The sequence below is a fragment of the Mauremys reevesii genome, linkage group 9 (assembly GCF_016161935.1).
Source record: "Mauremys reevesii isolate NIE-2019 linkage group 9, ASM1616193v1, whole genome shotgun sequence".
In the NCBI taxonomy this organism is placed as follows: Eukaryota; Metazoa; Chordata; order Testudines; family Geoemydidae; genus Mauremys; species Mauremys reevesii.
This window is the reverse complement of record NC_052631.1, coordinates 49,922,257-49,938,326: the sequence shown is the minus strand read 5'-3', so window position 1 is coordinate 49,938,326 and position 16,070 is coordinate 49,922,257. Positions and strand designations below refer to the sequence as shown.

Genomic DNA, 16,070 nt, shown 5'->3' with positions numbered 1-16,070 from the left:
AACATTGAATTTAATCTATTTTCTTGCTCAGTCACCCAGTTTTGTGAGATCTCTTGGTAACTCTTTATAGTCTGCTTTGGACTAAACTATTTTGAGTAATTTTGTATCATCTAAAAATTTTGCCACCTCTCTCTTTTTTCCAAATCACTTATGAATATGTGAACAGCAGTGGTCCAAGTTCAGATCCCTTAGGGACACCACTGTTTACCTCTCTGAATGCTGCCTAGGGGATTTAGGGACATTTTTCATTCAAATGTAATGGAAGATGCATGTCCAAGTTCCCTAGACATCTCTTGAAAAATATCAGCCAACACATACACAATTCCCCCTCCACAACCTCTTTCTATCCGTTGCACCCCTATCCATTCAGGCATTTGACAGCCCACAGACATGACCCATGAGTTTTAGTTTTGTGCCATTGGCTCCTTGTTCTGCATTGTTCCTCCTCTTATGGACGGGGTTTGAAGTGTTGCACAAACTGTCTTTACAAGTAGAAGGAGCCAAATGTTTTGAAGCATGCTGGAGCCTCCCAATTCTCCTATCCTAACACAGGTGTTTGTCTTTGCTTTTAGGTGGCTGGTGAGCGGTACGTCTATAAATTTGTCTGTGACCCTGATGCCCTCTTCTCCATGGCCTACCCGGACAATCAGCGCCCGTTCTTGAAAGCCGAGCCCGACTGCCACGTGACCGAAGATGATACCTTGCCTCTGACACATTTTGAAGACAACCCCGCTTATCTCCTGGAGATGGATCACTGCAGCAACCTTCCCTATGCGGAGGGCTTTGCTTACTGACTTGCTGCAGGCTAGTGCTAGAAAGTCAAGTTGGGGCAAATAAAGGCAGTGGTTTTGTAAAGAATGTTTGCTCTTCATAAAACTGGACTCTGTAAGCATGATTGGTGGAGCCTGAAATGTACAGTCAGTGGCCCCGCTGAAGACTGAATCTGATAGCTTAAGGACTAGGAGTAGATCTGCCAAAGGCTGCAACCATGAAGAGTTTTTCAGGGAGAGGGTTAACTTGAAGTCTTTGTTCCAGGCCACACTGCTGTGGACATACGTGTGAGGTATGGCCATTGTGCCCAATGGTCCCCCTGGAACTTGGCTAGACAGTGTGACTGTACAGCACACCATCCTGACAATCTGCTTTGCATCAATCACAATACTTGTAGCTGCCTTGTGTGTTGGAAAGGGCTTTGTTTTGCACAGACAATGGATTTGCGGGGTGGGAGGCAATCTGAGCTAGTCTGGTTTAGGCTTAAAGTGTGGTGCTTGGCCTCCTGGGAGTGGGACAACACTCTGGGTGGTTTCAAATGCATGGCACCCCAATCGGACCTGAGGAAACTTCCGTTTTCTCTCTAAACAAAAACAAACCCCACCGGACAGCTCCCCTAACTCCTGTTCCGGTTCTCTGGAACCAGGTTCCTGCTCTCCTGTGGAGTCCGTCACTTCCTCCCTGTTTGATGCTTGGAGGGATGGCTTTAATTGCAGGGGAAGGGGGGTTGTGGCAGGGTTTTTTCCCATGCATTGGGGAAATGTTTATAAACCAATTTTGTAGTCTTTTGTATTTTAAGGCGAAGCTGCTCTTTGCAAGCCTGCTGCTTCCCCTCCCCGCAGCAATGCCAATGCTCTGAGGACACTGCACCCTGTGTGGCAGCTTCGCCACCAGCCACGTCCGTTAGCATCTTCTTTGCGCTCTCCGCATCGGATACCGAACAGAACACCTGCGCGTTATACGTTTGGAGTGTTCTGCAAGACAGCAGGGCCCCGCTGTTTGGGTCCCGTGTGCGCAGCTCCCGCGCTCTGGGAATTGTATGTATATAATCCAAGCATATCCCACTGGGTTAACTCTCCAAGGTGTGACTCTGTGGCACGGCTGCTGTGGTCCTCCTGAATTACCTATTCCTCTCCATATCACTGCTCAAATTTTAACCCTCCATCGCACTCCTGGGATTTGAGACTGGGTGAAACATACAAATAACAGAACTCTCAGCTTAATTTCCATGTCACAGTTCCCTCCCTCTTCAGTGTGTTTAGGTTGATCTTATAAGAGGAGGCTTTTTTTAAGAATTAGGCTATAATACCTGGATGGGGGAGGATTTCAGGGATGTCTCACCACAAACAAAACATACTCCAGTTCATCTAAATCCCATGGCCTCATGCAGTTACCGCTTCCTAACTTACCCATACCACTCCTATATACTATATCTATATGCATATTTTTCCCCAACTATCTATACGTTTTTGTTGTAAATGCTGTATAGGTTTTTTTTCCTTCTTAGTTAACCTGGTTTGGGTTTGTTGACAGAGTCGTTACTTTTTTTGAAAGTATGATAATTAACTCTTTGTAGACTAAATTTCTCTCCCCATGATGTATAAAGTGGCCTGTACAGTCATGAAATGTGGGATGCAGGCATCAGTCCTGCACCGAAGGGATGGATGCTAGCTGTTGTTCAGGGTGGAAAGTCTACAGTGCAGAAAGGGTTAATCTGAGGAGTGATCTGAAATAACCTTTCCTTGAGCAGGGTCGTGCATCTCCTGCAAAGCTGCATTACATTCTGTACTGTGTACAATAAAGGATTTTGCTTTCTGTTCATTCGTGGCTGGAATTGCCTTTTTTCCTCATTCATATAGGGTGTGCACTCTGTGTCCTGAAAAGACGACTTGGGGAAGGCTTTTCCAACTAGCCTCCAGATCTCTGTGCGGGGGTCACATCATCTACACCACGCTGGGGGGTCCTGCTGTGCCAATGATCCCAACAGGGAAACGCCGTTTGTCTCTGCTAATACAGCCTATGAAAATCCTTCGGCTGAGGGGGAGGAGGGTGTTTGGTACAGGGTGGTCAGGCATAAGGAGGACAAACCAAGTACCGTGGGATCATGAAATGGCAATACCTCGAATGCTCTTCCAGCTCACATGTTGCAGGAGATGGACTTGGGGTGGGGGGGCATTTGACCTGGAAACGAGTGGCCCAGCTTTGGCTGTGTCGGTACCTACTGAAATGTTCTACTTCTTTGACTTATAAATATGTACACAACAATGAGACCCTGAAGCAGCTTGTACAGCTCTCGGGCCATCCTTCCTGCTTGGCTATTGCAATGCTTCTTCACATGCCAATGCACTGAGACATGCAAGCAGGGAATTCTGTGAATTTCAATAGCAATTGGTATTCCTTTCACACTGTCCTACCACTGAGAGCTTTTTAACCAACCGGGGCAGTGTTCAGGGTTCCCCATAGCCCCAGGATTGTTTCCTAGGGTTAGCTCTGGCTTCCTTTTCCAGTTCGGTAAAGTCATTGTTACTCAAGGTGCAGAAAAAAACTGACCCTGATGAAACTCGCCCTGATTTTGCCTGTTGGGTTGAGAAGGAGAGGAGCTGAACAGAGACCTGCAGAAGTGGGTGTTAAACCCCAAAGCTTTGTAACTATCCTTACCCTGGAATCTGCTCAGAGCCTGCTCTGAGTTTTTTGATGCCAGCTAGAACCCTGTAGGCACCTAAACTCCCCTGGTGCCTGAATCTTCACTGTAAAGTTCCCTCCAGGCCTAAATTTCTGCTTCCGGCCCTACACGCTGCTGCTTCTCTCTAGGCACCTAGCCCCAGACTGATACACACACCAAGCAGAGAAGCCCCAACTCCCCTGTGGGGCCTGATCTGGTGGGTGGGCTCAGAGGCTGCTGGAGAGGGTGGTGCTGATCTTACTCTGATCCCAATGGTTAGAGCCCTGACCGGGGATGTGGCAGACCTAGGTTCAATTCCCCTCTGCCTGAAGGGGAAGATAGGGCTTGAATGTGGGTTTCCCACCTCTCAGGTGAGGCTCTAACCACTGAGCTATGGGAGGAAGACTCCCTCTCTCCTAGTGAACCTGTTCCACTGTGGCTAGTCCCACAGTGGGTAGAGCACTCTCATGAGAGGCGGGAGAACCCCATTCAAACCTTTTCTCCCTCAGGCAGAGTGGGAATTCAACCTGGCTCTCTCATGCTCTGGGGCAGTGCTCAGCATGCTGGATGGAGGTGGTACCACAGCTGCCTCCTCCACCTGTTTTGTGCAACATGAGGCAGGTGCCTCACTCATGCTCACCAGAAGTGGCTTAGATGCCAAAGGCGTCCAATGCCAGGAGAGGATCCTGGGTTGTGCATCGCTAGCAGAAATAGATGGCCCTGCAGCCTGGACTTAAACACATTGCTCCATGAGATGTGGGGCTTAGAACACATGCCTCGCACTGGCATCTCCCATTGGCTAGCTAAGATGCTTCCCGCAGTGTGCTGGCTTTTGTGGATCTCATGCGTAGGTGTCCCTCTCTCCCTGGTCACTGTGTGGGGAGTCTCGGCACCTAGCTCAGGCTTGGTGAATCCCAGTCTCATGCCTAGGATTTTCTAGGTGGCTCCAAATTAGACATTGCCATGTCTAAAACCCTTTGTTGACCCAGGCTTGTTCCAGATGAAGACAGCCACATGGCTTCCTCTGAAATACCTCCTCACTGGACTGGAGCAAATACTCTCTCTCCATATTCCCCCTGCTACCGGTGGTCCCCTAACATGACTGAAAAAATCATAAGGCTCCAATCTGCCTCATCAACTGCCAGGTCCACCTTCAGGCTGTGCTCCTGGGTATGTTCTCATGGCCACCTCGGCCTCACCCATCTCCGCCAAGCCTCCTCTCTCAAAACCAAGGGACCTTCTCCAGCCAAACCCAGAGCCAATGCAGCCAGTGGCAGGGATCACACTGCCTTGAGCTTTGGAAATCAAGCGATCCATGAGGGACTGCTGGAAACCTACCAGAAACTCCTATGCAGCCAAGTGAAAGAGGTTTCCTCTGGGTTTCTCTATAGAGAAGCATGACCAGCTTTAACACCTGTGGCCAATGATTTAATTTCCTCCTGTACTTCAAGGTAAGTTCCCTAAAAGTTCATGCTGGCGATAGATACACTGAAGTCCCCTTCCTAGGGCATGATGTCTTCATAACCTTATCACATTCTTAAGGGAACTGTCCAATACCCTTACCCTCCCCATGAGCTGGTCCTTGGACTGGCTTTAAGGTGGTGATTTCGTCAGCTGAGCCTCTGGGAAAGTTGATCCTCTCTGAATGACAGAAGACGAGAGCGTCACTGATCCTCAGGCACCTTCCTCTGGGGAAGCTCAGGTGGCTATTAGCCAGGACGGGCAGGGAATGGTGTCCCTAGCCTCTGTTTGCCAGAAGCTGGGAATGGGTCACTTGATGATTATCTGTTCTGTTCATTCTCTCTGGGGCACCTGGCGTTGGCCACTGTTGAAAGACAGGCTACTGGGCTAGATGGACCTTTGGTCTGACCCAGTATGGCCATTCTTATGTTCTTAGATGTGTGAAATCCTCAGCCCAGGCAAGCCCTAAAAGGACCCTGACCTGCATTTGAACCAGATCACTAAAATGACATTCCCTAGCAGGGCCATCAGGGTCCATGGCTATTCCCTTTAATGGCCACTTGGCCTGGAGCTGGCCCTAGGCTAGAGTGCTGGGGAGAGGGTCACATGCCCTGGCCTGAGCGTCTGATGCCCAGTTTGAGAGAGCAGCTCTGCAGGTATTGGCCTACTTGTCCTCCTGAAACCCACCTTCTCGGAACAGTGCTTCTGCCTCTTGTTCTCCTGAGAGCGGGGCTCTGGCCTGACAATACTGGGCAAGAAGTTACTCACCTGTGCCTGGGCTGCTCTGAGCATGCCCTTGGGGCAGATGGCCATGCAGCTGCTGATAGTCAAAGCTTTGCAGAACATTGAAATTCAATAGTACAAAGCTCAAGGCATTTAGGGGCTAATAAAAATTTCTGCTACTGGCTGGGGGGGGGTGGGGTCATCAGCTGGAAGTGACAGAAGAGGCAAGATAGCTGGGCAGCTGAGTTGATCGCAGAGTGACTGTGAGCCACCAATGTGATGTGACTGGGAAATGGCAAATAGTGGGATGTGTCAGGTAAGGCATTTCCAGTAGCAATAGAGAAGTAAAATCCCATCATACAAGGCAGTGCTCAGTCCTCATTTGGAAGACTGTGTGCAGTTCTGGTCACATATTCTCAAGAACACTGATGATGCGAACAGGCGAGGGTCACCTGCCCCCCCAGATTTCTTGGTCACATGGTGTGGCTGGGCCCTCTCCCAGTGGAGCAGCTGAGCCAGTGAGCCGAACCAGGCAAGGAGAGGCAGCAATAGAGGCAGGAGACAGAGCAGAGGACTCTCTGGGATCCGCAGGCAGGGCCGATGTCTTAACTGTTCCGGGAGAGACAAAGGAGCAGCTGGGAGCTGCACATAGGAGGCCAATGCTTTCTGGGAGAAGAGGGGCTGCTGCAGGGGGTGGGGGGAGACTCGAACTGTTCTGGGGTGTGCCCCCCGGCTCTCGGTAGGCACAGGTCTATGCTCAAGAAAGATGAATTTACAGGGGAACAGCTGGAGAGAAGAGCTGTTAGGATGACTGGGGCCTGGATGGCTCATCTTATGAGAGGAACCTGAAAGAGCTTGGCTTGTGTAGCCACCAAAATGAAGGTTGAGCAGGGAGCTGATTGGTCTTTCCTGCAGTATATTTACAGCGAGATCAAAGAGGGTGCTAAATTACTGAAGCTAAAGGACAATGTTGGCACAAGAGCAAACTGGGAGAAACTGAGGCTGGAAATGAGACAATGGTTTCCAGCCATCAGAGGACGGAGGTTCTGCAACAGGCTCCCTATAGGAGCCATGGGGGCACAAAACCAAACTGTTTGGATACAGTGACCCAGGAAGGCCCTTTCAGCGCTACATTCCAGGCTTCAGTGCAGTGCACAGGCCTGACCCAGGAGCAGGGCTCCATCCTTTGCTGGCATTGAGTAGGGTAAGCCTTTAGCATGGCAATGTGGGCAGAGCCGCGGCCTCCACTATGCCAAGGGGGTAATGCTCATTTTGTCAAGGGCTGACCGTGGCCTGGACACATGAACTGTAGGCCAAGCCGTGCAAAGGAGGAGGAGCTGTTCATGTGAGACTGCACCTCAGCTGACCCCAGTGGCTGATGATGCCATGGGTGACAGCAGGCTTGGGGGGCACCCCTGTAACGAGGCTGAGCTGAAGGGTTCCAGGAAGCCAGCGAGCGCTGCTTATTCTAAGCACCTCAGCCAGTCCCGTAACACTTCACTTGCATTACCAAGTATGGCATGAAAAGGGAATGTGCCCCTTCAAAGCCGGTTGACAGGCTGGGGTCCTGGGATCCAGGCAGAGCTAATAGGGGACCTCTCTGCTGAGGTCACTCTGTTTTCCTCCTGTGCTCCACGGTTCACATGCCTGCACCAGGATGCCCCAGGAGCGGAGGCTAGCTCAGGAGCCATGCTTCTGTTCGGCTGTCACATGTCTGCTGCGATTGCCAGGCCTGGTTTCCATAGCAATGAACACTGCTGCTTGTTCAGATGCAGACACTGCCTTAAACTGGGCAGCTGGCAGCAGAACATCATGGAGAAGAGCGAGGGCAATTATAAAGCCTCCCACCGCCACCCCCAAAGCATCTCGCCAGTCTTGCTCAGGCTCCTGAATGGAGACATTTCTCCCGGGGAGGGGGGGGGGGGGCAGGATGCTGGATCAGTCATTCCAATGGGCTCTATTCATTTGTCATTGTAACTGGAAGGTGAATTATAATGACTGCAGTACCTGCCCTCCCGCTTTGGGCCAATTGCTGGCATAGCAGCTGCCTAGTCATCCAGGAGGAGGAGTCTATGTGCAGTGCTTTGAACCTACCAGCTCTTTGCAGCCCCCTAGGAGCCAGGAATGGCAGAACATCCCTAAAAGTGTGTGTGTGTGGGGGGGGGGGGGTCAATAGTGTCCAAACCACGGGCCTGCCCCCCACACTGCCCCTTCTCCCCAAGGTGCTGCCCCCACACTGCCCTTTCCCCCGAGGCCCTGCTCCCAGACTGACCCTTCCCCCGAGTCCCTGCTTCCATGCCACCTCTGCCCCCTCCCCCCATTTCTCACCATTCCAGCCAGTAAAAACTGGGGGGCCATTTCCCCCTGGCCTCCCCCCCCATTCCAGAGCCCCTGCTAGGAGCTTTATCCTACTATACTAGGCACTGTCAGCTCCGAGCACCTATTCCCTGCAAACTGGCCCCTGTGTGGGGTCTCAAGGTGGCACCTAGAATCACTCAGCACTTTCCAAAACATTAGGGCCAAAGACGGCAACTCAAGGCAGCCAGTCCTGAGAATTTTGGTCCTAGGAGAGTCAGCAGAAACGTTTGGGGCTGGCTCCTCTAGCTGGCTGAGGAGCTCTCAGTGCCGGACAGAAGATAGCGATGGTGAAGAAGGTGGCAACTCCTTCACACACCCCAATCCAGGGGCTGGCCAGGCACCCGTGGGCTTCCCTTGCAACTGATAGGAGTCTCGGAGATGCTCTATGCTGAACATCACTAGAGCTGGGGAATGTGACCTAGTGATGCTCCCTGGCAGTGTCGCTTTTGTCCTGTGCCAGAGCCTGGGGTGTGGAAGGGGAGCAACGAGCCAGGTCAGGGCAGCCTCCAGAGGCTGTTTAAACCAGCTTCAGAGCCACTTTGTAGCTGCTGAACAATACATTGTGGGAGCCTAAAGGTCCCTCTGGGTCAGGCTCCACCACGCTGGGCAATGTACAGACACCTGCTCTGTGAGGGTCCCTGCCCCAAAGAGCTTGCAGTCTAACTGGCCACCCAGAGCAGGTGGACAAGACAAGCACATGGGGATGGGGGGGCAGCCCAAATGGGGCTGGGAATTAGCCCTTAGTGCTCTGGTTTATGGCTGAACTAGGCTATGCTTCCCTGGCACCAGAGCCCAATCAGCTCCTATACTCTGCGCAGGTGAGCTGTTGGTGCGTCCTTTCATGGAGGAAGGGGAGAGCTCACCCTGGCTCTAGCTATCTTCAATGGGAGGGTGTGTTCCTCATCTCGCCGCTCTCTGAACTAGGGTCAGCGCTTTCTCCAACAGCGGGAAGAGCTGCGTCTGCTTCTATTATCGCAGCCACTCAAAGCCAAGGCCTCCCTCTGCTCCACCAGCTCTGTGCTTGTCACTGGATCTTTCAGGCCTTAAAACTGCCTTGCCTCTTCCAAAACCAACACACATTCCACTTGGCTTCAACATAAAGACAAGGTTTGTCAGCAAGGCCACCAAGGACAGGGGAGGCGTAATAAGGCTAATGCAGCTCAGCAGTTTAGGAAGCAAGTGCTAAAGGTTAGATTGAATTGCTGTCTTGTTTTCTTACCCCTTTTCTCTCCAGTTCCTTGAAGTCCAATCTTTACACACTTCCTAATTAGCCACCACAGGATTCCTTCTTTCAGCAGGCAGGGATCATGGGGAAGTCAGCTGAGCTACTTTTGAAGCATGGCTGCTGATGATTCTTTGTAGGTCCAAATAAGGCACTCAAACCTGCACATGGTCTAACTAGGGAAGGGCAAATGTCCAGGGGGGAGAACAAACCCATCTGAATTCATTCTCCTGCAGCACACACAGCCGTCTTCTGAGAGCAGAGTTAGCGCCAGAGGGCTCAGCTGCCTTCTGACTTCTCTTCATACTAATAGGTACCTTTTGTCCAAGAGCCTCTCAGTTTCTTCACAAAGGCAGCAAAGTATTATCAGCCCCTTTATGAAGCACAGAGAGCAGCATATCCAGCCTTACTTGGTGCTCAAATGGCAAAGACAGGGCTAGAATGTAGTTATCCTACCTCCTGACCGAAGAAATAGGCAGCTACTATCTGATGCACAGCCCAAGGGCATGGCTCATTTACCACATCTCTGCCTCGAGCAGGCCAGCTTTTCATTGCCAGGCTAGAATGTTACTGCTGATGAAATGAATGAGCCATTCCAACACCACGCTATGAAACCAGCTGAATTTGTGAACCAAAGAGCAGTTTATCCCTGGATTTGTAAAGCAATCCTAAAATACAGCTAGTCTTTATAAAACCTAACACCATTTTGACTCCATCATCGGTCAGCAAAAGGCTTTGTTTAGGAGCTGCACACCTTTGCCAGGCATGTCAGGGGAGAAAGAGACTCCATTTCCACAAGCAAGGATTCTAAATTACAGTCTACAGCCATCAGCCAAAGGAAGAATGAGACTCCCCCTCCATGCTTGCTCCTAATGGAACAGTCCATTGTTACTGTGTGTTCCACTATTCAAGGAGCCTTCTATAAACCCAAGAAAATTATGAGATAAAGAATGTGTTGTATATTTTATCTTCTGCGCTGGAGCTTTAGGCTAGTTAGCTTAAAGGGCCTTCTTTCCACCTGGGGGCAGAATCACTAAAGCATTGGAGGCAGGGTTTTGAGGGGGTTAGATCAGTCAAGACTAGGGCTTTGCAAACTCTCTACAACCTCCAGTTCATGGCAGTTGCATGGGCAGGGGTTGCTGCTGAGCTCCCCCCTTCTGCTTCTTTTGAAGAGCTGGAGTCTCCAGGAACCAACCACCCACTATCAACTTTCATTTGTCTTCAGAGGGTCTCCTTGCCACTGCATCCATGGGCTGGATTCCCCCTCTGCCTGAGGTGTCAGAGAGCTGCATGGTTGATGCCTCTCCATCCAAAAGGCTCAGATGACATCTTGGTATGGGCCACTGTGATGCGGTGTTTGCCCCACACAGGTCAAGAAAGAGTTAACCTCATCAGGGAACAGTAGAGGTGGGTCCTCCAAGTGGCCCAGAGAGGCTGCATGAGGCGCAGACAATCAGGAAGAGGCTGCAAGGAGCAGCCCAAACAGGGCCCAGCAGGCTCACATAAGAGGAGCTACAGGGCAATGCAGGGTCAGTTGCTGCTGGAAGCCCAAGGGGGTGAGGATTGTGTTCCTAGCAGCCTGAAAGAAAGCTAGCACCACAGACAGGTCAGTTGCTGGCAGGGATTGGGGGAGCAAGAGAGAGCTCCTGGCTGGCTGCAGGAACTGAGTAGCAGAGTACCCTAAGGCAAGGGCGAAGAAGATGCTGGGACCGTGAGGAAGTGGCCCAAAGGATCATAGTAGTGATCAGAGAAATTTGCAGCATGAGGCTGCTATCCACACACAGGGTCCCTGGGCTGGGACCCGGAGTAGTGGATGGGCCCAGGTCCTCCACACACACACTCGCCATTGGGGAATTGGCCTGATAATTCAATTGAGACACTGACCCCTGGAAGAGGAGACCAAGGATGGTGACACAGCCAGAGGGCTGAGTTGTGAAGAGGGCACTGCGGTTCCGGAGGCTGCGAGAGGAGCTGCAGGCAGCTGCAGGGATGGAGTGACAGGGTATGAACTGTGGATGAGGGTGTTGGTCTTGAGCTAATCCCCAGAGTGACCAGGAGGAGGCACCAGTCTGGCAGTGAGTGATGCGCCCTGTGGCAGCCACTAACCTTCCAAATCCTGAAAGGCCCCTCTCTTGAGAACCTTAGGAACTCTGCAGCTTGAGAAGGCCCTGGAGACTGCCCTTGCCTCAGAGCCTGCAAATTTTGTTAGGTACAAAGTTGCTGCAGAAGGCTCCTGAAGACTTTGTAACCCCTGGGGAATGTCAGGAACTCCACCACAGGAGGAATGGGGCATCTTTCATGAGGGATTTCAGTGGCTTTATCTTAGGCCCCTCCCCATCAGCAGACATCTCCTGGAGCCGACATTTGGTGGTGTCCAGTCAAATAGCTCCAGGTTACCGCATTTGCATGAGCTATGTGGGATATTTGCAAATCAGCAGAGCTTCTGAGTCGTGGAGAGGGAAGAGGCTCCTCCCTGGAGCTTTGGTTTTTGTAACCATCATTTGCTTTTCAGACAAACATCTAGAAAATTCTATAAGAGAAAATCCGAGATGGGAATGTGAAGGATGCACATTGAGTCAGGCCCTGGAGTGTGTCTCTGGGAATCCCCCAAGCCCAGATGTTTGTATGTTGGGGGACCAGACCCGATATGGTCCCCCAGCCCCTTCTTTGCCTTAGAGCTGTGTAATCAGGGGCAGCTCCAGGCACCAGCATGCCAAGCACATGCCTGGGGCAGCAAGCCAGCGGGGGGCGCTCTGCCGGTCGCCGCGAGGACGGCAGGCAGGTTGCCTTCGGCGGCATGCCTGCGGAGGGTCCGCTGGTCCCGCAGCTTCGGCAGACCTCCTGCAGGCGTGCCGCTGAATCTGCGGGACCGGGGACCTCCCGCAGGCAAGCCGCCGAAGGCAGCCTGCCTGCCGTGCTTGGGGCAGCAAAATACCTAGAGCCGCCCCTGTGTGTAATTAAGTCAACACTACCAAAATAAATGAGGGAAAGTCTCCTGCAACCTGGTGTGGGTCTGTGGTGACTAAGGGCTAGCTCCACAAAGGGACCTGATGCCTAACTGCCATTTTAGATGCCTAACTCCAACATTTAGGTGCTAATGAGATCCTCAACACCCTGCTTTGCTGCTGCCTCACCTTATAGGCACCTGAATAACCTAGGCCCCTGAGTTTCCACTGGTAAAGCCTCTAGGCACCTAAGTTTTGGCCAGTGGGTATGCACAACGCCCCCAGCAACCTGACACTGCTAAGCAGTGCCATGGCCTCATTCACACTTAAGTACTGGCAGGATTCTCAAACTAGGAAAATCATGAGGCCAGGCTGTTCACAGAGGGATCTGGATGGTTTGGTAAGCTGGGCCTGTTCAAACAAAATGTGTGTTAATACAGTCAGATGCAAAGTTATACAGCTAGAATCAAGAAGCACAGGCCACACCAACAGACTGGGGGACTGTGTCCTGGCAAGCAGGGACTCTGAAAAGGATCTAGGGCAATGCTCTGGGGCTAATGTGACCCTCGGCTGCATAAACATGGGAGTAATGAGGGCTCGATGCAGGGCTAACTGGGTGAAATTCAGTGGTCTGTGATGTAGAGGAAGTCAGGCTAATGGTCCCTGCTGATTCTTAACTCAATTACTATGACTGTATCTATGTAACCGTGACAGATTTGGGTTCTCTGTTCAACCCCTTCACATTGCTAGAAGTCTACTTTGCTGGAGGCAGTTGCCATTTTGTGTTCAGTTCCTATGCAGCCTCTTACAGAAGAGATGTACACATGGTATTCTCCCATGGAGATTTCACTTACGTTCTTTCTTGTGTTATTATTGCCCCTTAATCGAAAGTAGCAGGTCACTTACAGAGCAAACCCAGACTTTGCGTGTATGTAGGGAAAACATGACAGCCAGGACTCTGGGTTAACAACCCAACTCTTACACAACACAATGGAGCATCCAGAAGGCAGAACTTGTGTTCTATATATGGCAGCTCCAGAACACAGCAGAGACTTAGATGGGTGGGAGGCAGGGAACATCGATGTACTGCAGCCTTCCCTCCAGCTGGTGCCCAAGTCTTTCTGGCTGCAGGCTCCATGATGAAATCCCAAATGAACTGTTTACAAGGAGCGCTGGGCATTCTGCTTCATCACCCCTGAGCTAAGCATCACATCCTCATGCTTGAGGTTTCAGACCTACATCTCTCTTCCTGGCTTCAGAGTGGCTAGCTGAGACATTATCAGAGTGAACTACAGATGTGAGAGAGCAGTGTGATCTCCTGCTAAAGCAGATTAGTTAGCTAGATGGGCAGGCATGGCCCTGATGGAGAAATGCTCATTTGGTGGGAGAAATAAGAGACACATACACAACAAGACTTGTTTCTCTGGCAGCTGTTGAATGTATTACATAGATGTGTCCCTTTAAATGAGTGCTGACGCTGTCCCACATTTGTATAACAGCTGGGCTCTCAAGTTATGATTATTTATCTATCTCTATACACACACACACACACACACACACACCAATTCAATAATTATGCATGTTTCTTTGTATTTAATTCCTCTTTAAATTGCTTTGGTCTTTTTGTTCCTTTTTTATTGTAACTATTTTTTTTTCAATCAAAGATCAGTGCTAATAAATACAACAACTAAGGAAAATTTCTCTATTTCTAATTACACTAATACGCCATGCCTGCGGGAGGTCCACCGGAGCCGCGGGACCGGCGAGCGGCAGAGCGCCCCCCCGTGGCATGACGCCGTGCTTGGGGCAGTGAAATGTCTAGCCGCCCCTGGAGCTAATTAGCTCGTCAGCTGGCTAGCTTGGAAAAGAAAGCAAACAATAGAAAACAGTTGAGCCAGGGAGGAGGCCCCCTCCAACCTGCTGCTACATTGTGTTGTACCTGGAATGCAAAACAAGAAATAAGACTAGACACCTGGTGAAGGTACCTGGTGAAGTCTGTGTGCTGTCTAAGAACCAGGAGGGCTTATCAGGCTGGAGTTCTGGGGCTGGAGGAGGAACCTGTTTACAGATGACTCAAGTAGATTTCAGAGCAGCCTCTGGGCAGCAAGCAAACTCTCCTGCTGGTTGCGACAGCTCCCCAAATAAATCACAGCACAAAACTGACAACAACGCAGCACCTCTTCAAAGGCAGAACGCTGTTCTGACATGAAGCAAAACAACGTGCAGGGCAGCATTTCCCAAACAGCAGCTCCTGACCCACCAGTGGGCTGCAGAAGGTTCTAGATGGGTCGCCATGTCTAGGGCCAGATTAACCCACCACAGGGCCTTGGTCTAGGCAAACATACACTTCTTCTGGCCTGGGTGGGGGAGAGACCTGGGAGAGAGGTTGAAGAGCAAGCCCACTCCATACCCTGCAACAGCACAACTCCTGCTCTGGGCATTCTGACCTGTACACAGGATGGTAGCACCACTCGGGTTTGGGGCTGGGCAAGGGGGCTCTGCCCACTCTCCCAATGTTTGCAGTGGAGTCCCAGCTGGTCAGCTCACACTACCCAGGAGCTTCTGGGGGTGCCCTGCTGCCATGCTCTCCCCTACCCCCACATTAGCTGTCTTCTGAGGGGCTGACAAGTGCCCCCACACACCTGTCATTCAAGGGCTGGGGAGTCATTCAAGGTATTGGTATTCCCACCTACTGCTACTAGCACAGAGCCCTTCTGTAGCATTTCCCACATTCTCAGGGCTGGGCAAGCACTGCTTCATGGAGCGCAGGGCCCTGGTCTTGTGGGGAACCGGTGGTTGCATGTTGCTGGCTCCCACAGTTAAGGATATATTTGGTACTTCCCTAGTGATACTTCTCCATGGCAGCAGTTGTCTCGGGGATGTGGGAAGCTGGCCTGTGGGAAGGCCAGTGGGAAGGCCATCTCCTCTCGGTTACCCTGGGGTCCAGCCTGTGCAGCCATTTGAGAGACCCTGAACTAATCCCTCTGGGGCATCTCAGGCTGGTTTCAGGAGCAGCAAGTTCATGTCCTGCTCCACGACAACAGCATGTGGAGGATGGATGCTGGAAGCAGCTTTCCCACAAAGGATCCTTCCTTTCCAGATGGGGAGTGGCAGAGAAAGACTGTTATCAACAGGCTCTAGTAGCACACAAGGCCGGAGGCAAATGGACACTGGCTCACTGCCTCCTGCATTTTGTTCTGCACCGACATGGAAGGAGCCTGCCGAACTCGGCACCCCTGCACTCCCCCATGGGAAAGTGTTGCTGGGTCCGAGCATAGAGCTACACCTCTCAGACAGCCATCTTCTCCTGGGACCTGAGCCAAACCCCATTCGAGGCAAGTGTAAGGCTGCTACTGATTTCAGGAGCTGAGGAGCAGACCCTTGCTACTATAGGTGCCCAGGGAAAGGACAGAGACTGGGACAGGAGGAGAAAAGTAAGGGCAGAGATAATGAAGGACTGAGAAACAGAAAGCAGAGGATGAGCCCCAGCCCACACTGAGGGCCACGGGAGCAGACACAGGGAGAGAAATAGCAAGGAAGGGAATGCTGCCAGCCATTGACTTTATTCCCAGTGTTTCCACCGGTCAGGAGCACAGCACTGAGTCTAGGACAGAGCAAAAACAGCAGCTGGTTCTGCTCAGTTTGGGATTGCACCTGGCCTAGCAAGCAATCAGTGTTTGGTCTGACAGAGCCAGAGTTTGCTGACCTTCAGGTCACTGTGCAAAGCCCATCGTCTATTTACTAACACAGCTCTTCCTGGGGCTGGTGGGGGAGGAGAAGGGGTTGGTTTTTGCTTTAGGGGTGTGGCGAGTCCTTGACCTTTTTGTTTGCTGGGTTATTTTTTGCTAAGTGTTTTTATACTTTCTGTAAATGCTTCCAGAGAGCATCGGAGGGAGATCAACAGTTATTGGACAGAATGTTTTCTCGG

General features: G+C 51.3%; 1 protein-coding gene across 5 annotated transcripts in view; it reads left to right on the top strand.

Moving 5' to 3' along the window:
• ETV5 (ETS variant transcription factor 5) overlaps positions 1–2,592 on the top strand; it is a 47,993-nt gene extending 45,401 nt beyond the window's left edge. For all 5 annotated transcript variants that reach the window (XM_039489186.1, XM_039489187.1, XM_039489188.1 and 2 more), the window contains one exon: positions 573–2,592. In XM_039489186.1, the coding sequence (XP_039345120.1) occupies positions 573–794 (222 nt within the window). In that variant the 3' untranslated portion in view covers positions 795–2,592. The remainder of the gene's footprint in view (positions 1–572) is intronic.
• Positions 2,593–16,070: the final 13,478 nt, after the last annotated feature.